The sequence below is a fragment of the Taurulus bubalis genome, assembly GCF_910589615.1.
Source record: "Taurulus bubalis genome assembly, chromosome: 7".
Lineage (NCBI taxonomy): Eukaryota > Metazoa > Chordata > Actinopteri > Perciformes > Cottidae > Taurulus > Taurulus bubalis.
This window is the reverse complement of record NC_136595.1, coordinates 27,167,395-27,195,249: the sequence shown is the minus strand read 5'-3', so window position 1 is coordinate 27,195,249 and position 27,855 is coordinate 27,167,395. Positions and strand designations below refer to the sequence as shown.

At 41.2% G+C, this 27,855-nt stretch overlaps 1 protein-coding gene across 1 annotated transcript; it reads right to left on the bottom strand.

Moving 5' to 3' along the window:
- LOC306738937 (uncharacterized protein) lies at positions 1–27,565 on the bottom strand (the record flags this gene model as incomplete). The annotated part of the gene is made up of 3 exons (XM_079220864.1): positions 27,367–27,565; positions 21,672–21,872; positions 1–65 (listed from the first exon to the last, which is right to left on the bottom strand). The coding sequence occupies exons 1-3, from the start codon at positions 27,557–27,559 to the stop codon at positions 1–3; spliced, it is 459 nt and encodes a 152-aa protein (XP_079076990.1). The 5' UTR covers positions 27,560–27,565.
- Between the last annotated feature and the right edge of the window lie 290 nt (positions 27,566–27,855).

The window sequence follows — 27,855 nt, the reverse complement described above, 5'->3', positions numbered from 1 at the left end:
CTAAACGTCTGAAACAGGCTCAACCGGGTTGTAATAATCCGGCTCTGTGTTCTCCCGCTTCTGGCCTGGAGAGACATGACAGCACAGTCCTGTCTTCAGGACATACAAGGAATTTGTCTTGGTGGGTGGTGCATACATTAGACAAACAACAACAATCAACACAGTGCAATAGAAACATATTACATTTACAATAGAATGTATGAAATAAAGTGCACAGACAAACAGATAACAGTACTACAAACAAGTGTACTGTAGGTGTATGTTAAAGTGTAATGTTAAAGTGACATGTGTATTTAAATATGAGGTATGAAGGGCTCACTGAATACAGGGTTACTTGTGGTTCCTAGAGTCTTAAAAAGTAGGATGGGAGCCAGAGCTTTCCGTTATCAAGCTCCTCTTCTGTGGAATCAGCTTCCACTCAAAATCCAGGGGGCTGGTGGAAGCAGTGAATAATCCACAACCTGGATACATTACTGTCATAGATGATGTCACTGATGGGCTTACCTGAGCAGGTGAGATCCATGAAGCCAAGGGAGGTATGTGATGTTACACACTCTTTCAGAACAGATCCAGACTGAATACAGTTCAAGTTGATGTTCCACTTCAATTGGGTCCCCACTCTCCCCACTAGGGTCCCTAACTCTGAACGTTAATAAACTGCCAATGGGCTCGAACACTGAATTATCTCTATGTTATGATTCATTATTTATTCATCTTTTGCACTTTTTACTATTCTACATACAATTAAATAAAAAATAAAAAAATAAAAAATTGTCCTCCTGGCTTTATAAAGAGTACTTCACCATCATTACCTCATGTTCCTGCCCACGGGTCTGTATACAATACTTATTAATAACAGTAATAAGATATAAAACATACTTTCACGGGCCACATTCCTTAACTTTTAATACATGACGGAGGCTTTCTGTCTGCTGCCCGTTGGCATCGTTGATTTCAGGCCAGCCAATCAGCTCCTTCCTATCTAAAAACTCTATTTGAGACTCTTATGTCATCTGTTATGAAATATTATTGCCGCTTCCTTGTTACATGACATGCTATTGATTCAGTGCATGCAACACAGAGACACAACACATGCAAAGCTAACTTAAGTTGTGCAATAAGAGAGAGAAAAACGAGACGTGCTGATTCTATGACCTCAGTGTTTGTCCCTGAATATTTGTCAAAGCAGAACAAGATTCATCCTTACTGATGTCAGGGGGAAGAACCGGATGCTCCCTGTGTTCCTGCAGAGGTGAGACCAGAATCCAAATGCAGCTCTGACTACACATCTGGAAAGCTGGCTCTGCCTCCAACATTTCACAACTCTTAACTCCCTCCTCCGTGGACCAGGATCCCTCCGAGAACAACAACAACGAGGAAGGACTGGTGAGGCGTAAATACGTCACAACATGTAAATTAGGGTGAATTATTGAGACTATTGTGAACAGTTAACGACAGTTGAATCCTTTGAGAGCCCAAAATACAAGAGAAAGGCCTTCATTGTTTACAAGGAAGGTCTGATGTAAATGTGTCACTGCACGTGTTCAATAATATTAATATCATGTCCAGTTACATCAGCATGTCAATCCATCATCTGTCTTGTAGACTATTATATGGCTAATAGACATTCATGGTCTTTTTTTTTTAAATATATAAGTAAAGCTGCTTTTCCAAAAAAGTGTTTTGAATATAAGATCACAATTCAGAAAAATAAAATCATGAAGTCAAAAAGTAAAACAACTGTAAACAACTTGGAGTTGAAAAAAGCTAAATGTTTGTCTTTTATTCTTTAAAACAAAAAAGGCACATTTGGAGGATATGTTCATCACACAAATCATAGTGAACAAATCAACAGTAATTCATTAAAGATAAACTATGTACAGAACTATTGAACAGAGTAAGTCGTAAATAAGGAAACAATGAATACAAATAATGTTTATCTTAAATGCATAAGTATTTCTGAAAGGCAACTGTCTACTGCAGGGGTGCCCAATACGTCGATCGACCAGTCGATTGCAAAGGTAGTGCGGGTAGATCGCATGCCATTAAAAAATAACTTTATTGACAAAACCCAGCTCTATATATATATATATATATATATATATATATATATATATATATATATATATATATATTTTAGAGCAGGGGCACCCCTGCAGTGTCTACTGGTTCTATTATTGTACACAATAACTAACACTATGGGAAAATCTGATTTACGAAAAGAAAAAAAAGAAAATATATATATATACTGTATATTCAAAACCCAAAGCACAACCATCTCCAGTTATTGATGACATAAACATGTTATGTTCACCTAAGATAATTCAGCTCAAACCATAGGTGACATGGAATACTTTGACTTAAAAAGATTATAATGAATATATACATGACGATACATAACACATCAAACATAAGACAATATCAAAGAAACAAATACGAACATAATTTAAATTGATGTGTAGCTTCATCTAGGCTGAATAAACTTATGTTGCAGTCTGTATCAGCCTTTTTAAGTGTTTAACTATGTCTCATGTATTTCTGATGCTCTCATCAATACACTTGTGATTTGATAAATAACAGAGGCGAGAGCATCTTGTTGAGCAAACTCCACGACTAATTTGTTTCTCTCGTGTGGACTTTTAAATGTCGTTTCAGAGTAGGCTTTTGTGAAAATGTTTTAGGACAAACTGAACAACTAAATGCTTTCTCCCCTGTGTGGACAGTCATGTGATTGTTCAGGGTTCCCTTTCGGGAAAATGTTTTACTACACACGGAACAACAAAATGGTTTCAAACCTGTGTGGCCAAGCATGTGATTGGTCAGGGTTCCCTTAAGTGAAAATGTTTTACTACACACGGAACAACTAAATGCTTTCTCCCCGGTGTGGATAGTCATGTGATTGTTCAGGTGTCCCTTATGTGAAAATGTTTTATTACACACGGAACAACAAAATGGTTTCAAACCTGTGTGGTTAGTCATGTGACGTTTCAGCTCTGCCTTTTGTGTATACTTTTTACTACACACGGAACAACTAAATGGTTTCACTCCTGTGTGGATAGTCATGTGATTATTCAGGTGTTGCTTTCGGGAAAATGTATGACTACACACGGAACAACTAAATGGTTTCACTCCTGTGTGGATAGTCATGTGACGTCTCAGGTATGCCTTTTGTGGAAATGTTTTACTACACACGGAACAACTAAATGGTTTCACTCCTGTGTGGATAGTCATGTGACGTTTCAGGTCTGCCTTTTGTGGAAATGTTTTACTACACACGGAACAAAGAAATAGTTTCACTCCTGTGTGGATAGTCATGTGATAGCTCAGGTTTTCCTTTCGGGAAAATGTTTTACTACATACAATACAACTAAATGGTTTCACTCCTGTGTGGATAGTCATGTGATGTTTCAGGTCTGCCTTTTGTGGAAATGTTTTACTACACACGTAACAAAGAAATGGTTTCACTCCTGTGTGGATAGTCATGTGATAGTTCAGGGTTCTCTTTCGGGTAAATGCTTTACTACACATGGAACAACAAAATGGTTTCACTTCTGTTTTGGATCTAGTGTGTCTCTTCAGACATACCTTGTGGTCAGAACTTACAGCACATTCAGACGAGCTGACTGATGTATTTCCAGAACTACAGTTCACATCACTTACAGGTACTTCATTGTTTTGCAGAGGGTTTACATCTACCCGAGGTTCCTGAGTCTCCTTCCAATCTCTACTGTCATCAGTCTCAGGTTCAGACAAGTCTTCAAACTCATTAGTATCTGGTCCTGGATGTCTTTCTGGATCTAACTTTCTGTCTGGTTCTGATCCTCCACAGTCCGCTCCATCAGCTTCTGTTTCCATCTGTTCAGTTTGTCTTTGATGAAGCTGTGAGGACTGAGCTTCTTCTTGATCATCTTCACTTTTTACAGGAGTGAATGAGAACTTGATACCAGCCTCCTCCAGTCCTTGAAGCTGCTCTCCCTCCTGACTGGTCCAGAGCTCCTTCTGTTCCTCTTTACTTTGTGGGGGCGCTGGGTCCTCCTGTTCCTCTTTAATGTGTGGGGGCTCTGAGTCCTCCTGTTCCTCTTGAATGTTTTGGGGCTCTGGGTCCTCCTGTTCCTCTTTAATGTGTGAGGGCTCTGGGTCCTCCTGGTCGAGACTGGAGCTCCAGTCCTGCTGCTCAGGGGGAACCTCTTCTTTAACCACCAACAACTGCTGGATATCTGTGGAAAATAATAAAATGCATTCATAAGTCTGATAAATCCTATATTAAACTCTCTATTATTTAAGAGGTTTATCACTGAAAAAGCAGTGAATTGGTTATAAATTAGAGAAGCATGATTCGTAGCAGATGCAGAGACTACATGTTCGAACAATTGTAACTTGCTCCACTGACCGGCTACTTTTAGTTCCTCTAGTACACCAACAGAGGTCATGTGTAGCTATTATAGTGAAAGAAGTAGTGTGTATACATAATAGGGCTGCAACAACGAATCGATAAAATTTGATTATTAAAAGTGTTGCCAACTAATTTCATTATCGATTTATTGTTTCGCGCAACTATTACGCGACTCAATATGTCGCAGAGATGTTTGAGCAAGGAAAGCGCACGGCTACCGGTGATCATAACAAGGAATGTGAGGTCTTTGGCAAATAAGACGGACGAGCTTGGCGCGCCAGTAAAGACTGAGAGGGTATTCCGTGAGTGCAGCCTCATGTGTTTCACGGAGACATGGCTGCACACGGATTTTCCGTACTACAGAGCGTCGGTGCCCGGCTTCAGGGATGTTCGGGCGAACAGGGACGTTAAACCGAGCGGTGAGAAGAGAGGGATAAAGCTCTGCTGACGTTTCAACAATATGTCAACTGCCCCACAAGGAACAATACAACTCTGAACCTACTGTATGCAAATGCTAAATATGCTAAGGATCATGACCTGGTCCTGCTGACACCCAGGTATGTTACTCTGGTGCAGAAGCTGCTTGTGACCACCAGGACTGTGAGGAGGTGGTCTCAGGACCAGGACTGTTGGGAGGTTGTTTCAGGACCAGGACTGTGAGCAGGTGGTCTCAGGAGGTTAATGACACCCTACAGGACTGCTTTGAGTCCACAGACTGGGATGTGCTGTGTGGACCACATGGGGAGGACATCAACAGCATGAAGGACTGCATCACAGAATAGACTAATGCTTTTTTGTTTATCCAATTCATCGATTAATCAAAAAATGCATCAACAATTGATTCTTAAAATAATCGTTAGTTGCAGCCCTATACACATGTTGGAGCCAAAATGGGGTGTATTGTTTGAGAGAAATACTGCGTGAATGGGGACATGTAGTTCCTTCATTTGAACACAGGGTGGCACATTCACATCCAAAGGGCATATAGGGAAGTGCCAGGTAATGGGAACAGGTGTATGTGTGGATGGGAAGCAAAGTAGTTTTTGACCGTGGTCGAGTCAGCTTCTTGTGCGTTTTTAGCCAAGGTCAAGTAAGTGTATATATACATATATATATACACACATACATGCATACACATATATAGGTTATTGGCATACCATATATATCATTATTGTGGGAAATGATTAAGGTGGACTCATGATAAGAATAGAGAGAATCACACACAATTGCTTTGCACTGCTTCAATTGATTGAATTTCAGATTATGAATAATACATACATACTGATCCACCCATACACATATACAAACTCCTAGTTATATGGAAATCTACACATACATGTATATACACATATATAGTACATGATACATAGATACATATGTGCATACAGTACAAAAATCCTCATAAGTATATATGAATGTGTATACTACTGCCAATAGGCACGTTTAAATAAATATAATCTGATTGATTTGGGTGATGATTTAGACGATACATTTTCTGAACACTTACGCATTTAACTTAATCTGATGTTTTGCCATGCTTATGTCTAGAGCTCGCAGCGGTGGTGGGGTTATCAAAAACGTTGTGAACATTCGCAATGCTTTTGGTTGTGAACACAGCATTAGACTTTTCCATGATTATGGTCTTGAATTCCTCATATGCGTTCATGATCATATCCTGCTCCTCAGCGGAGAAAAAAAAGAGGCTCTTTCTCTGGTCTTATTTGCCACGTTATAGCATTAGAAGATCATGATTCGGTGGTCGACGCCATCCCCTTTTGAACTAGGACGGGCTCGCGCAATTATCCTGATGACTAATGTCTGGTTCAAATTAACGAGACTGTTTGAGCGTGGATCAGCCTTTGAGAAACCGAGATAGTCTGACGTCAATCATCGGGGTAATTTAAGCTGGATAATGGGACATTTGATCGACTTAGTTGAACCACGTACAAGGAATGGGGCCCTGGTAGTGTAGAGCCGTGTATATTTTTGTTTCTTGGGCGAGGCTACAAGTTGTACCCGAATACAAGTATCTTGGAGTACTTTTTGATTCCAAATTATCATTCAAATCTTAGGTGGTGTCGACGCTGTGGAGTCCTTCCGCTTCCTGGGCTCCATCATTTCCTAGGACCTCAAGTGGGAGCTGAACATCAGCTCCATCACAAAGAAGGCCCAGCAGAGGATGTAATTCCTGAGGCAACTGAGGAAATTCAACCTGCCAAAGAAAATGATGGTACAGTTCTACACTGCCATCGTTGAGTCCATCCTCTGCTCCTCCATCACCGTTTGGCACGCTGCAGCCACTGCCAAGGACAAGGCCAGGCTGCAGCGCATCATCCGCTCTGCGGAGAGGGTGATTGGCTGCAATTTGCCGTCCCTCCAGGTCTTGCCCACTTCCAGGACACTGAAGCGGGCAAGAAAGATCGCAGCTGACCCATCTCACCCTGGACACAACCTGTTCGAGTCCCTTCCCTCTGGCAGGAGGTTGAGGTCCATCAGGACTAAGACCTCACGCCACTCGAACAGTTTCTTCCCGTCGGCAGTCGGGCTCATCAGCCCGGGTTCCCCACTGACTGACTCTACCATCACAGGACTATTCTCGGACAATTCTTTCGGACCATTTATTTTTATTTCTTTCTCTCCTCTTACCGGTCACTCGACTGCACACTTCATATTTAAACACTCATGCCACATACACTTAACTTTAACTTAAAACACACACGTCACTTTAACATACACTTATATGAATGTTATCTGTTGTCTGAGCACTTTATCCTTATCTGATCTAGACATCATTGCACTGTTGCTGTCGTTGATTGTTGTTTGTCTCGTCTAATGTCTAATGTATGCACCTTCCGCCTAACTAAATTCCTCGTTTGTGCAAACATTCCTGGCAATAAACGATTTCTGATTCTGATTCATCTCCACCTCATTCAAACAGACTTCATGCTCTTGTTCAAGCCGACACAGACTGGATTTTTCTCCCCGAGTAAGAACAACTGAACTGGAAAACATCAAAAGGACTTATTGCTTTTGTTTAAAGTTAATAAATTGCTGGTCTTTAACATACATATTTAAGGTAAGGTTTAAACACTTAACAATATATCCTAAATGAGGATACTATGTATTTTAATATTCTCACTCATTCATTGTTTGTGCATGCATCTGCTGATCTGAGGTCAATTTAACCAGAGAGAGAAGTAAAGAGAACCAACCTGCTGATCTGAGGTCAGCTTAACCAGAGCGAGAAGAAGAAGAAGTAAAGAGAACCAAACTGCTGATCTGGGGTCAGTTTAACCAGAGAGAGAAAAGAAGTAAAGAGAACCAACCTGCTCTGTGTAACCGAAGCTGAGGGTTGAAAACAGCGTCCAGTAGTCTCCGTTGTCGCTCGTTCTCCTCTTTAGAAGCAGACAGTTCCTCCTCGTACTCTGCTATCGTTCTTTCAAACAGCCCAAATATCTCTTGCGCAGCCGCAGTTAGTCGCTGCTTCACCAACGCTCTCAGCATTTGGACTTTACACATGTTCACACAACGACAGCGACTTGTTCTCCACACAAACTCCGTCACAAACTCCGTTTCCTCTCCCTCAAACAGTCCCGACGACTAGCTGTGTTGCTAACATGCTAAGCTAACTTCAATAGCTGTGTAGGCTACCGGCAGATGAGTCCGAGGAGAAGCATTGAGAGAAAAGTCCATTCAGAAGGTTCCTCCGGACACACAGAGACCAAGGCGAGTTCTCCTGTTGGTTCTCACACTATTTCTCTTCACAGACAAAAAAAGGACTCTCCGTTTCGAGCGGACGCCATCTTGTTCCAAGCTAGCCAGAGTGAGGACCATCACTTCCGGTACATTGTGAGTTTCTGGCTTTCAGAGTAAAAGCCCTAAAAGGTTTCCTGGTGAAAAGACTACACATAAAACATGTTTTCTCCACGTGACATATCAACACGAGCTCAACCGGATACACACTTCTTATATGCATATATACATTTAACTAAATAAATAAAAAACTATATATACATATATACACTTTTTTTAAAATTATAATTATAAATCTTTTTTAAATAATGAAATTACTAGAGATCCTGATTCCTAATAAACACCCAACTGGACTATGTGAGCACTACAATATAGAGGAAACAGTAGAGCATATCATTTGTCATTGCCAGAAATTCAGAATTGAGCGAAAAGGGTTGAAGAGGAGGCTGGCAGTAGAGGAGATACAATGAAAGGATGCATTAACCTTGAGGGCAGGAAAGGTACTGTAGTATCTAAAAGAAACGTGTGAATTTTTTTTGCTGACTCTTTAAATTGGCTGCCAACCTCTTAGCAGTAGCCGCCCGTTCTGTCGTTGACTGTTGGCTAGCATAGTTAGCATGCTTGACGGAAAAGTGGCGGCTAATATTGTATTCTTTGAATACTGCAATGGTTTCTTGGCAAATAAGACATACTGCCTCTGATCGTACTTCGGTGAAAAAATACTTAGCAGTCCACTCATTAAAGACTCTGCACTCACTGTGGACTTGTCTTTTCTTGGGTCCACTCATTGTGACAGAAGGGATCACTGCAGGAGGCTGGCAGACAGAACCCTATATGTCACGTGACATGAGCGCGCAGGGTGGCGCAGTTCTGTGGGTCGAATGTGGTTAGTTATGTTAGTTATACTGAGGAAAAATACTCTGCATGCAGCTGTCAGTTCATTTTACAACTCTAAACCTGTTGTAGTACAAACCCTGTCTCCGGCGACAGAAAGTGATTCATATTACCGTAATTCTTCTAAAGTTAACGCTTTTCGCCATAATTAAATAGGATTCTGCTTTTCAGTGGTTTGCGGTATGTTACGGTAATAAAAAAAATAAAAAAGTGTCGCCCTTGTCTGTGGGATCAGTGGAGGAGGGGTGGAATTGACCAGCGCAGCACAGCAAGTGTTGTGTGTCGCTCTAGTCCAGCAGAACTCGGCAGGCAGCGGTCCGCACGGCGCGTACAAACTGCTGTAACGCCTCTCTGCTCCCGACTTGATTTTCCCAAAGCATGATGACCACAACAGACCGAGCGTTGATGTTTCTTCATGCTTATTTATTGCACAGCGCTCTTTTAGGCTTTTTGTGTGTGTGTTCTTCTGCAGCAGAGCCGTGTGCGCAGCAGAAGGCATTACAGCGGTCTTTCTGCTGCAGCAGAACACACAGAAAGCCTAAAAGAGGCTGTGCAATAAATAGGCATGAAGAAACATCAACGCTGGTCTGTTGTGGTCATCGTGCTTCGGGAAACTGAACTTGGGAACGGAGAAGCGCTACAGCGGTCTTTACTATAACTTTTTTTTTTTTTTTTTTTTTAATGTTATAATAATTATAATACTCGGGGGGCCGGATCCGCCCGCGGGCCGTAGTTTGCCCACCTCTGGGATAGATATTTCTGGTCCACACTCCAGTACAGTAGGTGGCGGTAATGCATTTTTTTGGGACGCCATCCGCCTAAAACCAAAAAGAAGAAGAAGAAGATCCTGATTCCTACTCCTTACCAGTTGGTGGCGGTAATGCACCAAACACCGCCAATAAACCTCAAAGAAGTAGAAGTAGAAGTAGAAGAAGAAGAAGAAGAAGAAGAAGAAGAAGAAGAAGAAGAAGCGATAGCAGCTAGCGAGTGTTAGCCACCTAGCATGTAGCTCGGTCACGTAGCGATAGCAGCGATCAACACAGGAACAGAGACTTGGGCTGCACCTGGATTACTCGACACAAGCTTCAAGCCTCGACACGAAAGGACACATCACGAGCTGTTTGACAGATTAACAGCAGATCACGAGGAGGACGTTTCTCGTTTCAGAGAAAATGAGCGACGAACCAAACTACTGGAGGCTGAACCCTCGAGTTCAGCTCCACAGATCAGGTTTGTGTTTTTTACTTCTTGTTCCCGGTGTTACACTCTAACTGGTTTCCCTGCGCGTGCGTTGTGTTCATTTCACATCTGCAGCGGTTGCTTTTCAGATCAGTTTTTTATTTGATCGACTGATGAACACTTTAAATTAAAATGTAAATGCACACAATTTCCTGATTTCCATTGTCTGCCCCCTGTCAGAATGTGCAGGTTGAGTGTCCTAGAGGCGTTTGTCTCTGGACCTATGACCGATCCATAAGTGAGAATTATTAAAATATGTCAGAGCGCTAATATTTTAACCGGCGCAGCTTTTCCAGCCTTTTACGGCACTTGTTCAGCGGACCAGGAAACGCACCGACCAATCACATGCAAGTATATCACATCACGTGATGCTACTGGCCAATCAAATATGCGTATTCGGATAAGCGTCGCGGCTTGAGTGGGATACGTCAACAGAGAGAATAGAGCTGAAACAAGTGGTTTCAATAACAGATATAGTCCCTCACACACATTTTATAAGAGAATAATACAATATGTAATATAGAATTTTGGTTGACATGACTAGATACCTGAATTAACTGAATTTAAAGCTACAGGGAAAATACAATTAAGTTAGATTTATTTTTGTAAAATTAGTACTTTATTTTAAGATTATTTTTTTCCCAAAAACCTTTCAGTAATGTTTTTTTTCCCATTGTTAAATCCAGACCTTATTGTAATTGAAATGAGAGAAGAATATTTATTTTGTATTTGAGTATTTATAACACTGGTGAACAGACTGTTTATGCTGCTCCCTGATAATAGACAAATGTTTCTTTCTTCTAGTACCTGTTCAGAAAACAAGAGAAACCAGATTTATATACTGTGTATGTATGTTAACTTGCTGTTGCTCCAGGGGGCTTGTTGTATTGTTCTGATAACATTACTTTAAAATAAAAGCGCGCAATACACTAGTTTTTACTTCATTATTGAATTTGGCGCATTATGCAACTAATCTCAGAAAAATTATGCAATTAATCAGGTAATTTTTTTTCAACTTTGCCCAGCCCTATATATATTAATATATTAATTAATTAGGGCTGGGCACGTTACCGCTATAAATGCGTTAACGCAGCAATCCATTAACGGCGACAATTATTTTATCATGCGTGAACTGCATGTTTCGTTTTGCATTGGGAGGCTTAACGTTACAGAGCATCGATGCAGCAACCAGCGTCCTTAGAATCACAATGAATGACGGCGTGTATGAGCCTCCAGGCTCACCGTCATCAGGAGAATACACAAGTTGTATGAAACGGAGCGCACTACACAAGTAACGTCGTTACAACGAGCACCAACTGTTGCTCTCACTGAGACTACTGGACATCGCTTTAACCACGGTTAACTCTGAGTCACAGTTTGTAGCGTACCCCTCCGACAGATGGTCTTTAAAGACCGTAGCTTTACTTCCGTTTCAACTCTGTTTCTCGCCTTCAAAATAAAAGCACCTTATCTCAAAACAGTTAACCAGATACATTGTGCTTACCGCAGACAAAAAACATGTAACAAAAACAACAAAATTGATTGACTTTAAAATAAAAGTGTGCACTAGTTTTTTACTTAATTACTTTACAGTTAATCATAGAAAAATCATGCGATTAATCAGTTTCATTTTTTCAACTTTGCCCAGACCTAATATATATTAGTCGTTTGTTCATGTCTTTTTCTGTTTTCTCTTTAAAAGCCAGGGGATTAAGACACAATGTAAAACTGAATTCCTTGTTTTTATTTGCTAAGCAGCTAAAAACTGATTGTGTATTTGTCCAAGAATTGCACTTCCTCATAAAAGATTGTACATTTTGGAAATCACGCTGTTTATGTTCCGAATCAGACAATTATAGCCACGTTGTTAACAATGATTGATTTGTTTTCAAAAGCTTTAGTTATCTGTCTGTTATTAGTTATTTGCCTTAAAAATAGGTGATGCAACTTTTATTAATGATTTACCTGTCAAGAAGAAAGTCAACTACCTGGGCATCCTTGTTACCACAGAACAAGACCGATGTCTTCCTAATTTTAGTCCAATGATTAAAAAAGTAAAGCAAAGAGATCTGTCATTTAAAGGGGCGTGTCCTCTTATTGAAGGTTGAAGGAATTTCTAGGTTTGTTTATGCTGCATCCTCAATTTTTTTGATAACAATTTATGAAATTGTTGAATAATGCATTTATAAAAAAAGGAAAAGTCGGGACAGTTTTCAGCTGGCTTTTTTAAAGAATAAACAGGAAGTTGCAGAAACAGTTACTTCCTGTTCAATCCGATCTGTAGGTAAATATATATTTACGTAGAAATGTGCGTGTATCTGCATTGTGTGCTATCCTTTGTTTTTTATGTCCGTCTGTAAAACACTTTACTACTCGTTTTGATATGTTATATAAATAATCTTTAATATTATCAATCAGACAAGATATGGTTTGAGATTAAACCTGAGACTAATACCCAACAATCGAGCGTTAACTATTACAACTACAAAGAAAAATAGGATTTTCAGTGTTTCCCCCTAGGGCAGGGGTCAGCAACCTTTCCTATCCAAAGAGCCATTTTGCCATTTCTTCCACCCCAAAAAAATTGTCTGGAGCCGCAAAAGCTATTTGATATCAAAGCTTATAAAGTTTTATAAATGGTCATATTTTATATATATATATACACAACAACTATAGTTTGTTTTTATTAAATTATAGACCAAGAATAAAGACAATTATTGACATTTGTATTGTTATTTTACCAGTTATAACTATAAAACTCTTATGCAGAGGAGACAAAAATAGTCATGTGTTGGCCTATATTGAGGTCAAATAAAAAACACAACTATGGGGACCCTGAGTCCTATCTATATTTGTGGCTCATGTGGTAGAGTGTTCATCATGTAACAACAAGGTAGCAGGTTCAAACCCTGTCCACCTCATGTGAGGTTTACATTTTAAAGCGCATATCTTTTGCTACGTTTACACTGAGCGCCCTCACTACGGGACTTTTAGAGCACCGCAAACGGAGGAGGACAGATTTGTTTTTACTAACGGACGCCTTAGTGTCTCATGAGCTGCCACAGAACCAGCAGTTGCAGCAGTAGTGGAGTTTGGAGATGTGATCCACTTCCTGAAAGTATATCTACTTTGCTCAGTTTTCTGCAGCAGTTGAGAAATCGCTATTCTGCAGCTTGATACTTTTCAGCAGATGCTGTGTGCTTGTTCTGGAAGAGTCTTTCAACATTAGATGTTTTGTTGTTTGCTAATTTCTCGCCACATATCAAGCATATACAGGTCCGCCAGCATCGTTGGCAGTGAAAGCAAAAATAAACTCTACTTTTCTCCGTGACTTTTCTTTTTATCTATTTATTTATCCATTGACAGTTTAACGAAGGCGGGGCTCTGCAAATCACGATTAGAGCCGCCTGCAGGGAAGGTGCTTGACAGCAACATAATAGGATGTGATGCACATTTTAGTTAAACAAATATTACATTTTTATTTTCAGTGACCCAATATCATCTGAAACTCCAAGATTTTCCTTTCTTCCCGCTGCTGTCAGGCTGCACAACACACTGAACTCTCAGTAAACCACTAACACTTTAATCACTTTTGGACACTTGGACACTTTACTCAGTGTGGACACCGACACAAACACTTAAGTCAGTGGTTCTCAAACTTTATCTGTCACGACCCACTTTGGAGGAAGAAAAATGTTCATGTCCCACCGCCCCAACAAAGTTGTAACAAAATGGTCCAGGCTGAATCTTTATTGCAATAACAAAATGTGTGACTATCTTTGCTTTTATGAATCATAGAATAAAGAAAATGGCAATCACTTTAAAATTACCCAGATTGCTCCATTAGACAAATACAATGTGTAGTTACTTTGTTAGAATTATTGCAGATATGTGAGCCATCACATTGTATTAGTGGCTGCAATGAGCTGCTTTCCTCTACAAGTCTTTTTAAAACGCGGTTGCAGGCCACTCTCGATTCATGTTCAATGTTGAGCTGAGAACTGTATTTCGTTTTGAGGGAGGCAACAGCAGAAAAGCTGACCTCACGGAGATCGGCTTTTGGCAAATTGCCAAGATTCTGTGATTAGCGCAAGCGTAGCAAGCAAGCTCATTGTTGGGTACAAGACACAAGCACTTTGGCTCGTTTCTGTATTTAACCCGGAGCAGGAGAGCTACTCCGGATGCTACTCGCAGGAGAGCAAGTGTTGCAGTCTTCACCCTGGGAGCGTTTCAAAAGCTCTGCTAACATAAGTACATTTAGTTTGTTTAATAAAAGAACAAGATTTTTTTAAACAAACGGCCCCCTAATATAATGGTAGGGGAAACATTGAATATGATACAATTACAAGCATATGACCTAAAAGTTCTAAGACCTAAAAATTTGGAGGCGCCTTTCAAGGCACCCAAGGTCGCCTTTACAATAAAATAATACAGGGTAAAAGATAAACATAAAAGATATAAACAACAGTAAAACAGAGCATCAACAATGTGAGTCACATGTAGGGCGCAGGGTGAAGGAATGCACCATGTATATAGTCTTGGTGGCGTCGTGACCGTGTCAAAGGGACTACCTGGGGTTCCTAGTGTGGCTCGTCCAATGAGGCACCATGTGGTGTGGTCTAAACCAAATCAATGATATGCGTACTTCTTCTTCCACTGTATTAGCTAGACATGACCTTTTGACCTGTGAGCCATGACCTTTTTGTTGGTTCAGTCACGTCAGTCAATGCAACACGAGTTACTGTGTGATGTTTACGACAGCAGCAGCATGTTTTTATTTAGGGGTCATGCTTCTCTCATTTACAACTAATTCTAAAACACTTCTTTAATAATACAGAGTTTAATATAAGATTTCTCAAACATATGAATGTATTTTATTATTCTCCACAGACGTCCAGCAGCTGTTAGTGGTTAAAGAGGTTCCCCCTGAGCAGCAGGACTGGAGCTCCAGTCTAGAACAGGAGGACCCAGAGCCGCCCCACATTAAAGATGAACAGGAGGACTCAGAGCCCCTACACATTAAAGATGAACAGGAGGACGCAGATTCCCCACACATTAAAGAGGAGCAGGAAGACCCAGAGACTCCACACATTAAAGAGGAGCAGGAGGACCAAGAGCCCCTACACATAAAACAGGAACAGGAGGAACTCTGGACCAGTCAGGAGAGAGAGCAGCTTCAAGGACTGGAGGAGAATGGTATCAAGTTCTCATTCAGTCTTGTAAAGAGTGAAGAAGCAGAAGCAGCAGCAGCAGCTGCTGAGCAACAGGACTGGAGCTCCAGTCTGGACCAGGAGGACCCAGAGCCCCCAGACATTAAAGAGGAACAGGAGGACCAAGAGCCCCCAGACATTAAAGAGGAACAGGAGGACCAAGAGCCCCCACACATTAAAGAGGAACAGGAGGACCAAGAGCCCCCAGACATTAAAGAGGAACAGGAGGACCAAGAGCCCCCACACATTAAAGAGGAACAGGAGGACCAAGAGCCCCCACACATTAAAGAGGAACAGGAGAAACTCTGGACCAGTCAGGAGGGAGAGCAGCTTCAAGGACTAGAGGAGGCTGGTATCAAGTTCTCATTCAGTCCTGTAAAGAGTGAAGATGATGATGAAGAAGAAGAAGAAGAAGAAGCAGCTCAGTCTTCACAGCTTCATCAAAGACAAACTGAACAGATGGAAACAGAAGCTGATGGAGCGGATTGTGGAGGATCAGAACCAGACAGGAAGTTAAAACTTCACATTACTGTCCACAAAGGGGAGCAAGCATTTAGTTGTTCTGTGTGTAGTAAAATATTTTCCCGAAAGGGATACCTGAACTCTCACATGTCTATCCACACAGGAGTGAAACCATTTAGTTGTTCTGTGTGTAGTAAAACATTTTCCCAAAAGGGACACCTGAACTCTCACATGACTATCCACACAGGAGTGAAACCATTTAGTTGTTCCGTGTGTAGTAAAACGTTTTCACATAAGGGACACCTGAACTATCACATGACTATCCACACAGGAGTGAAACCATTTTGTTGTTCCGTGTGTAGTAAAACATTTTCACATAAGGGACACCTGACCAATCACATGACTATCCACACAGGAGTGAAACCATTTTGTTGTTCTGTGTGTAGTAAAACATTTTCACATAAGGGACCCCTGAACTATCACATGACTATCCACACAGGGGAGAAACCATTTTGTTGTTCCATGTGTAGTAAAACATTTTCACATAAGGGAAACCTGAACAAACACATTACTGCCCACCATGGGGAGAAAGCATTTAGTTGTTATGTGTGTAGTGAAACGTTTTCCCGAAAGAGAAACCTGAACAAACACCTGATTATCCACACAGAAGTGAAGTCATTTAGTTGTTCCGTGTGTAGTAAAACTTTCCCCCGAAAAGATTACCTGAACAAACACCTGGTTATCCACACAGGAGTGAAACCATTTAGTTGTTCCGTGTGTCGTAAAACATTTTCCCAAAAGGGACACCTGAACCGTCACTTGACTATCCACACAGAGGAGAAACAATTTAGTTGTTCAGTTTGTGGTAAAACACTTTCACATAAGCATACTCTGAAACAACATTTAAAAGTCCACACGAGAGAAACAAATTAGTCGTGGAGTTTGCTCAACAAGATTATCTTGTCTATTATTTATCAAATCACAAGTGTATTGATAAGAGCATAAACAAATAAATGAGACATAGTTAAACACTTAAAACTCTGCAAAAAAAGTTTATTCAGCATAGATGAAGCTACATATTTATTTAAATTCTGTTGGTATTTGTTTCTATGATATTGTCTCATGTTTCATGTTATCTATCGTCCTGTATATATTAATTATAACAATTAAATGATTATAATTGTGCAGCACTATGGTTTAAGCTGATACTCATTCATTGGCGGTGCTATTCTTCTTCTTCTTCTCTAGAAAAAGGGTAGATTCTATCATCTCAAAAGTCAATGTTCAGCGCCGCCACCTCAGGCGAACAAGATAACTACACGTCCTTCTAATAAAACAGTACCCTGGCATCCACATTCACTATGCAAACGTTGTTTTAAACTCCATTCACACATTAATCAGTAATCAAAATAACCTTAATATGCATACAATTACAAATCCTTCATAATAATATCCCTTATTAATTATCATATTTCATGCATTGTAAATAAATAAAACTAAATGATTAAAACCCTTCAGTGGACACCTAAATATGCATGTTTTTACAAATTGTGTTGAATAACTACATTTTTATAGAATTACAGCAGCCCCGTTGTAAGCCCAGTTGTTTCACCTGTAGTTTCACAGCCAAAGTTCTCATCGAGACATTCACTGGATGGATTCCCTCCAAATAAAATGGATTTATTCTGCTTCAGGCGTCATTTTAAATATTTAGTTCGTAACATATAAAGTATTTATAATAGATGTGTAAATGTAGTTCCTGTAGATGCTCTTTTTGGAGCTAGAGGATTTAAAGCAAAACATTTCCTCAAAGGTCCATGATCTGAAGGTCAGATTGTATAGCTAAAAGTCAGACAGGCATTGACGGCAGGGAGTTTGAGTGACCTCCCTCTCAGTGTGTTTCTCAGTTTACACTTCATCATTTTGATTTTTGATGCTTATGTTTTTTTTCATTAGTTATCTGCACTAAGGCACAGTCAGCTCAAACGTTTTGTTGGACATGTTATGATGATTTTGTAATATTGCATTAATTTACATGATGTGCAGAGAATAAACAGTGTCACTTGGATAAATAAATGGCCTTTTCTATATCTAGAACATATTTTTTCTACCAAATGTATTATCAGGGTTCTTACAGTCATGGAAAACCTGGAAAAGTCATGGATTTTTAAAATGGTTATTTACAGGCCTGGAAAAGGTTTTGGAAAAGTCATGAAAATGTGTTATATTCATATGTTCATGACGTTCATTTACGCTGAGTTTGAAATAATTAATATGCTTTTAAAAGAACGACGCTCAAAATATAAGCAGGCATCCATACAGGCATCTATATAAATGTTTATTCTTTAAATCAAACTATTGTCTCTCATTCATTTGAGTCATTTAAGGTTTACTGTATGCTTTGTATTCTCATTGTTAGTTTAAATACTACATTTTCTCACTTTGTCATGTTTACACCGAGATTTCACAAAATGTTTAGTCATGGAAAAGAACCCTGTTATTATGAAACTCAAGCGTAAGTTCAGTAAGGAAGACACACTTTACTCTCCAGTTCATTCATAAGCTCAGTCTCTAAATCTCACAGCGATTACTCCATCAGCTGATTGAGGGCATGTATATTGAATGAACCAACCAGTCGTTGTCGGAGCAGTTACGTAAGCCAATCACAGTGTTGTTGTCAAACTTTAAATAGTTCTCCTTCTGGGGCTGTCAGTTGTCATTTCAGCTCAAACCGATGCGACCCTCCTCCACCCCAGGCACCTCCAGTCAGCATATCTTTCTCGCCATTCATCCTCGGGTTAGAGCAACCCCCTTCTTCAACACCAACCAGTGTCTGGACTCCAGGGGGATTCTGCTGTCACAGATGTCAGCATCACTACCCCTTGCTTATCCTTATTCAGGATGGAGTCCAATCGCCAAAGACTTTGCACTATTCATAAATATGCAATTGTAATAAATTATTGTTAAACTCTGAAACAAGTCTCTCCTGATTGAAATAACATATAATCAGAATCAGCTTTATTGTTCCATGTGTGTTTACACACACACATGTAATTTGACTCCTGTTACACGTTGCTCTTACATACACAATCTACAATAAACAAGATAGCTTGATGATATATTTCATTGAAACATATCTTGCTTGTTCTACTTAATAAAATCGAGGCAACTTTTTGCATAAATGTATTCCATAGAATAAGCAATGCTGGTTTTTGTATGAATTACTCAGTTTTGTACGTAGTAAGCATGACTTTTGGTGAATGTGTCGTTTCTACCTTCTTGCGGCGGTACATTTAAAGTGACACCATTCAGCCGTTCAAGAAAACAAACGTTCAAGAAGACAAACACAGATCATGTAAATAACCGTTTCACCTTTCAATACTCGGTAACACTTTATAATCACCACACACTAGTTAAGTATGAGTAAACACTTAATTCATCATTTATAAAGCATTGTACATTATACATACCTACCTATATATACATACATACATATCAAATTCAATAGGTTATATGGGTTGTCATCATTCTAAACAGTAGAATGTCATCCCAGAGGCAGCTGCCACAAACAGTGGAAACTGCTGCAAAAACGAGTGGCAGCTGCGATTAGCAGCGGAACCTGAGTTTGCAACAGGAAGAGCCGCTACGAGCTGCTGCGATTTGAACTTACAATCTCTCACATTTATATTCAAATTCTTTGACATACTCAAACAAATCCAGGTGCACCGCCGCATCTCAGGTGTAAATTAATCTACAGTTAATATTTTTGAAAAAGGTGTTTGAGAACCACTGCTCTAATCCCACATTGATGTGTTTTTAAAAGGAGTTTATCCTGGACATGATTCAGCAGCTGTCACTGTTTGACTTCCTGCTCTTCATCTTCTTCTCTACCATTCCTACTATTCAGTGCCATTTCAGCCAGTTTTACTTCTATCAACATTTGTTATATTTTCCATGACTTTTATCTTTCATCTGAAAGAGGGCTTGTTAAACTATCAAAACAATATATTGGTCAAGCTCAGGATATAATGGTCTAGACATGTTGAGCAATTCTTTACATGTGTGCAAGACCAAATGTCCATTCTGTTACAGGACATTCACATCTCTATTATCCGTATTGGAATAATTAACTTACCTGCAAGTAACCACAAAGATATGCTAAATATTTGTTAATTGCATTTAATGATCACAAAAAAAACAACTCATAACCGGGTGGAAATCACATCAGTGAACAATACATTTCCTTAATGAAGACAATTCATTCACATACTAATTATAAATGTAAATTCCATTAACAACCATTAAACCATTAATCATAAACACACAGATGTAGTTTCAAAAGAAAAACAGGCTGCTGCAACTTAGCTACAAACACTCTGGCAAATACTGACCTGAGGTCATTTTGGTGAAAACATTGAATACACTTTTCAACAGTTTGAGAGCCACCATGAAAACAATTAGAACCGATTCATGTTTTATTACAACTATTACAATAGTAGTAAATGAAAGAGAAAGTTTGGTGAACAAAAGGTAAAATATGCAAGTCCTAAAAATCCGTCCAAAATCCACGACTAATTTGTTTGTCTAGTGTGGACTGTTAAATGTTGTTTCAGAGTTTGCTTTTGTGAACATGTTTTACCACAAACTCCTGTGTGGATGGTCATGTAACGTTTCAGGTTTACCTTTTGGGAACATGTTTTACTACACACGGAACAACTAAATGGGTTCACTCCTGAGTGGATAGTCATGTGAACGTTCAGGTTTCCCCTTATCTGTGTGGCTAGTCATGTGAGTGTTCAGGTTTTCCTTTCGGGAAAACGTTTTACAACACAGGGAACAACTAAATGGTTTCACTCCTGTGTGGCTAGTCATGTGAGCGTTCAGGTTTTCTTTTCGGGAAAACATTTTACAACACAGAGAACAACTAAATGGTTTCACTCCTGCGTGGCTAGTCATGTGACGTTTCAGGTGTCCCTTAAGTGAAAATGTTTGACTACACATAGAACAACTAAATGGTTTCTCCCCTGTGTGGATAGTCATATGAGCGTTCAGGTTTCTCTTTTGTGAAAATGTTTTACCACAAACTGAACAACTAAATGCTTTCTCCTCTGTGTGGATAGTCATGTGAACGTTCAGGTTTCCCTTATGTGAAAATGTTTTACTACACAGTGAACAACTAAATTGTTTCACTCCTGTGTGGCTAGTCATGTGAGCGTTCAGGTTTTCCTTTCGGGAAAACGTTTTACAACACAGGGAACAACTAAATGGTTTCACTCCTGTGTGGATAGTCATGTGACGTTCCAGGTGGCCCCTATTTGAAAATGTTTGACTACAAATGAAACAACTAAATGGTTTCACTCCTGTTTTGGATCCACTGCGTCTCTTCAGACATACCTTGTGGTCAGAATTTAGAGCACATTCAGGTGAGCTGACTGATGTATTTCCAGTACTACAGTTCACATCACTTCCAGGTACTTCATTGTTTTGAAGAGGGTTCAAATCTGACTGAGGTTTCTGAGTCTCCTTCCAATCTCTACTGTCATCAGTCTCAGGTTCAGACATGTGTGCAAACTCATCAGTATCTGGTCCTGGATGTCTCTCTGGAGCTAACTTCCTGCCTGGTTCCGATCGTCCACAAAGCTGTGAGGACTGAGCTTCTTCATCATCATCATCATCATCATCATCTAAACTCTTCACAGGAGTGAATGAGAACTTGATACCAGTCTCCTCTAGCCCTTGAAACTGCTCTCCCTCCTGACTGATACAGAGTTCCTCCTGGTCCTCTTTAATGTGTGGGGGCTCTGGGTCCTCCTGTTCCTCTTTAATCTGTGGGGGCTGTGGGTCCTGCTGGTCCAGACTGGAGCACCAGTCCTGCTGCTCAGGGGGAACCGCGTCTTTAACCAACAACAGCTGCTGGACGTCTGCAGGACAGAATGAAGTACAGACACGTTACTGACCAGCACTCAGACTAAACTTTTACCATTCATTATAATGATATGTAGTTTGTATTGTCATAAACAGAATAAAAGATTCACCAAATTGATGATGCCAGCTAGTGAGTTCCATTATCAACCTTTTATGTTTTATTGCAAGCTGATCTGAGCTGATGCTGGTCACATAAAATGTAAGAATAACATTGACCCTGTGTTTAACTTCTTTGCTCATATGGACCAAAATGAAATGGCTGCAATGAAAGCTCAGCTTTGGGAGGTGAAGAGATAAAGGACAACAAGGAGACTGAGAGAAAAAGAAAAAGAGAGAAGATGATGAAGCGCAAGTACTGCACACTGATCAAAGGATAGGATTAGCATTGTGCTGGTCAGCACAAACACAAGTGACTTGATCCAATGTCTTCTTTCCTTTTTGAATTGTGGGGGAGATTCAGTCAGTATCCAACATAGCAACGGGGCACGAAGGATCCCCAAAACTTCCGGTCACTTAATAACAGACACCCAGATTAGGCGTTGCATGAATGAAATGATGGACATGTTGGAGCATCATTTGTTGATAATGTCTATGACTGCAAGTTTGTCTGAGTATATAAGAATGGATTGTTCATGGCCCCACAGAATGGCTGCCGCTATTATGGGACAGATTATAGAACATCTATATACACATATACAGATATATACAAATATATCGTAAGCAATCTGGTATTCTCTCATGAGCTCCGGGTATCTTTCACTGAAGAAAACCGCCAAAACTGGCAGAAGGAGCAGCATCATTGTACACATGGTTCTTATGTGGGTGAGTCATTTGGTCGTCATGAAAGAGGTTGAGTGGCCCCATGGTGTCCAAAGTGATGCACTCCATTGGGGTACCTATTACAACAGTTCCCATGGGGGCTTTAGGTGTAAGATAAGATAAGATAATCCTTTATTAGTCCCTCAGTGGGGAAATACAGGATCACATCAGCATTGCTCACAAGTGAATAAAAGAATAATAAAATAGAAACAATATAAATAAGCAGTAAAACTGTAGAATATTAATATAGACGATACAGAGTAGAAAAGTATATATAAACAAAAAGTACTTAAACGTATTGCACGTAATATTGCACCAGGTGAATGATAACGTGACCAAGTTCAGATCAAGTGTTCGGTTGTCAAAGTGGTCTACTGGGAGCTAAGCTGGTTGTGCAGCCTGACCGCAGCGGGAAGAAAAGACTTGCGGTACCTCTCCCTCAGACACCGGGGATGAATCAGCCGGAGACTGAAGGAGCTGTGCAGAGCTGCCAGAGTGTCCTGCATGGGGTGGGAGGCGTGGGTCATCATGGACGAGAGCTTCGTCATCATCCTCCTGTCCCCCACCACCTCCACGGTATCCAGAGGACGCCCCAGCACGCTGCTGGCCTTCTTTACCAGCTTGTCCAGTCTCCTCCTGTCAGCTGCAGTGATGCTGCTGCACCAGAAGACCACGCCATAAAAGATGGCTGATACCACCACAGAGTCAAAGAAGGTTTTCAGGAGTGCTCGCTGTACCCCAAAAGACCTCAGTCTCCTCAGCAGAAAGAGTCTGCTCTGTTCCTTTTTATAAAGTGCATGAGCGTGGTCAGACCAGTCCAGTTTGTTGTTCAAGTGAACACCCAGATACTTAGAAGATTTGACAATCTCAATGCCTAGTCCCTGGATGCTCACCGGTACCAGAGGAGAGCGTTTACCCTGGCGGAAGTACACCACCAGCTCCTTGGTTTTACTGGAGTTAATCTGGAGGTGGTTCCGCTGGCACCATCCTAAAAAGTCCTGGTTCAGTTCTCTGTATTCCCTGTCATCATCGGCGGAAATGAGGCCGACAATTGCAGAGTCGTCAGAGAATTTTTGCAGGTGGCAGTTTGCAGAGTTGTGGTTGAAGTCCGAGGTGTATATGGAGAAGAGGAATGGAGCCATAATGGTTCCTTGTGGGGCTCCCGTGCTGCAGGACACCCGATCTGACTCACACTCCCGTATCCGCACATATTGTGGACGGTTGGTGAGGTAGTTCAGGATCCATACAATCAGGTGGTGGTCCACCCCGGTCTGCTCCAGCTTGTCCCTCAGAAGCAAAGGCTGGATGGTGTTGAAGGCATTGGAGAAGTCGTAGAACATGACTCTCACAGTGCTTCCAGCCTTTTCCAGGTGAGAGAGGCATCTTTGCAGCAGGTAGATGACGGCGTCATCCACCCCGATGCCAGACTGGTAGGAGAACTGAAGTGGGTCCAGGGATGAACTCACTAGAGGGCGGAGATGGGCAAGGACCAGCCTCTCCAGGGTCTTCATCAGGTGGGCTGTCAACGCCACCGGCCAGTAGCTGGTGGCGGTACCACGTAGGACGTCTTCCATAGTTGTGGTACTTTCCCCAGCCTCAAGCTCAAGTTGAAGATGTGCTCCGCTATCCCGCACAGCTGGTCTGCGCAGGATTTGAGGAGCCTTGAGCTGATGCCATCTGGACCCGTGGCCTTCCTCACCTTGATCCTCCTCAATTCCTTCATCACCAGGTTAAGGGACACGCTGGGGGCGGGGTGCCGTGAGGTGTTGGAGTGGGTTGCTGGTTGTAGAGTGTTGAGTATGAGAGGTGTGAAGGGGAGCCGAGTGCTGTGGAAGAAGTAGAGGGAGAGGGGGGCAGTAGCCCACAGGGGGTGCAGATGATGGGGGTTGCAGCAGCAGGGAGGTCTGGGTGGGGGGAGGGGTGGATGGCTGGTCAAATCTATAAAAAAATTAATTCAAGTCATTCACCCACTTTTGGCCCCCCTCAGGCTGTTGGTTGGGCCCCTTGAAGCCAGAAATGGCCTTGAGGCCCTTCCAGACCCTGACAGTGTTCTTCTGCTGCAGCTGGTCCTCCATCTTCGTCCTGTAGATCTCTTTCCCCTCCCTGATCTTCATCCTCAGCTCCCTCTGCACAGTCCTCAGCTCCTCTTTGTTGCCAGATCTAAAAGCCCTCTTTTTCTCCTTGAGGAGGGCCTTTATCTCTGGGGAAATCCAGGGTTTGCCGTTTGAGAAGCACTGCACAGTCCTGGTGGGTACAGTGTTCTCCACACAGAAGTTTATGTAGTCCGTGATGCAGTCGGTGAGACCGTCGATGTCTTCCCCATGGGCATCACTGAATACTTCCCACACAGTTGTTTCGAAACAGTCCTTCAGAGCCTCCTCGGCTCCATCAGTCCATCGTCTAACTGTGCGGGTCACAGCTGGTTGCTTCTGTGCAAGAGTGGTGTACACAGGCAGGAGGTGTGTCATTGGGCCCAGCTTTGGGAGCTAGTACAGGTACAGCACCAGCGGGGGCGACGTCCACTCTCATCCGGTACCGATTACAAGGTCTTCCGTCAGACTACAGTACAACCACCTCCAGTGCATGTTCTCCGTTTACTGAAAGTGGACGTGTTTCTTTGTCTGGGCATGGAAGGGAAGAGTGGATGAATCGCTAAACCTACTGGAGTGATGTTGGTATTGGCACCTTCTTGACTCTGCTGGGCTTGGTGGTACACATATTTAATGGTGCAGTTGATCAGTGCTCCATTGTATATGCAGAGACAGTATGTTCTATTCTTTAAAGTACCACAATTGTGGTCCCACATCCAAGCTCTGGTGCCCTTTTGAGTCAGGAGAAGGGCTTTGAGAGGTGAACTGCCCAATCACTAATTAAATAAATAAATAAATGAATGACATACAATTCATCCAATCAGTGCCCTAAAAAAGACTTCCGGGAGGGCTATTCTCATCAAGCCCCAAGGCTGCGCGTTCATGTGTCTGTCTCCTCGGGCAAACGAGGCGCACGCCACCCATGATAACAACATGACAGCAGCGAGCATGAGCCACTGCTCTTCACAGAAAACTAAACGCTAACTCTGTATAATCTCTCCTCCAACACCCGTTTGAGAGAAGACCTTTGGCTGAGAAACTACAGGTAAAACACCTGGTCCAAGATCAAACGGACCGAAAAGCAATGCAGATTTCTTTCTGTGCCTGAGCCGATTTAAATACTTCTTTTACACTACTGTGTAATGTTGCACAATACTAAAACGGTAGCGCGGTACCCATACGTTAAAAACTATGTGATTTTGTATATTTTTAGTATCAATACTTTAAAGTAGCGCGGATCAGAGCACACTCCCTGCTCCCTCATACAGAGACGGGCTCAAGGGGGCGGGGCTGCAGCGCACACAGCAACTCGCGCCTCACAGCGTGATCGCTGGAGAGACATGCACAAGCTTTGCCGACCGCCTCGGCTTGTTGGAACAAAGCTCTCCCAGTTGATATTAATGATGATATGATGACGTCTCGTCCAGTAAAGCAGCAGTTTGTAGTGGAGTGGAGTTCTGTTGCACACGGTCCCAATCAGGCCACCTGATGCTTGTGTCTGTTCTTTTTTATTTTTTATGTATTGTTTATAGTTTGAAGATAAAAAGTTTGAAGCTGTTGTTTGAAGTCAAGTGTTTTTTATTTATATTTAAAGTATACTTTAAATAGTTAATGAATTGTTCAATTTGAAGAAAAAAATCTGCCATGGCAATAAAAAAAGTACGGGTTCAGGCACTGGTATCGTTTTAAAAGTATCTTAAAAAAAAAAAAACGATGCCCATCCCTACTTATAATATACTGAATTGTATTAATAAGATGTCCTTATTGTGTCAAAGGGTTGGAATAAATGTTATAATAAATATTTAACTGCAAAGTAGAAATGCGTGATACCTTTTTTTTTTTTTGCATTGAATCGTACTGGGATTAGATGGCCCCACTAAGAAATATTGCCACCATCCACCACTGGAAATGACTGAAATGGCTTTAAATTAAACGCCATAATAAAAGGAGAAAGAAAAAGGAAAGGTTGTTGTCATTTTGAGTGGAATCCAGTTCAAATCTGAGGTAGATGCACCAATCCCTTTCAAGTGGGGAATCAACACGGAAACTTGACAATAATCTACCTGCATTTTATTGTTGTTTAGCTGTGTCTGATATGTATATACTTCTCATACTCTGCATGCTTTTATGTTCTGTGCCTCTGACATATGTTTTTAGTGTCTAACTTGTCCCTCAGACAGATCACCAGCTACAAGCCTAAAGCCAATTTCACTTTACTTTTGGTTAATAGGACAATAATGGAGTGTTTCCAAAGTTTGATTGACCTTCTGCAGTTTAAGAGACTGTGTGAAGACATGAGGGATGTTCTGAATGTTTCCTGATATTTAAATAGAACTTAAACTTAAACCAGTCCGCAAGTTTAAAAGTGAAGAAACGCTCACAATTTAGTCTAGTCTAATCATTGTTTAAAAAAAATATTGTGCATGATCTGCGGTCAGTTTAACCAGAGAGAGAGAGAAGAAGTAAAGAAAACCAAAATGCTGATCTGAGGTCAGTTTAACCAGAGAGAAGAAGTAAAGAGAACCAACCTGCTGATCTGAGGTCAGTTTAACCAGAGAGAGAAGAAGTAAAGAGAACCAACCTGCTCTGTGCAACCGAAGCTGAGGGTTGAAAACAGCGTCCAGTAGTCTCCGTTGTCGCTCGTTCTCCTCTTTAGAAGCAGACAGTTCCTCCTCGTACTCTGCTATCGTTCTTTCAAACAGCCCAAATATCTCTTGCGCAGCCGCAGCTAGTCGCTGCTTCACCAACGCTCTCAGCATTTGGACTTTACACATGTTCACACAACGACAGCGACTTGTTGTCCACACAAACTCCGTTTCTCTCCCTCAAACAGTCCCGACGACTAGCTGTGTCGGACACACAGAGACCAAGATGAGTTCTCCTGCTGGTTCTCACACTATTTCTCTTCACAGACAAAAAGGATTCTCCGTTTCGAGCGGACGCCATCTTATTCCAAGCTAGCCAGAGTGAGGACCATCACTTCCGGTATATTTGAGTTTCTGGCCTTCAGAGTAAAAGCGCATTGAAGTACATTGAAGTACAAATAGTACTTCATTGGGTACATCACAAG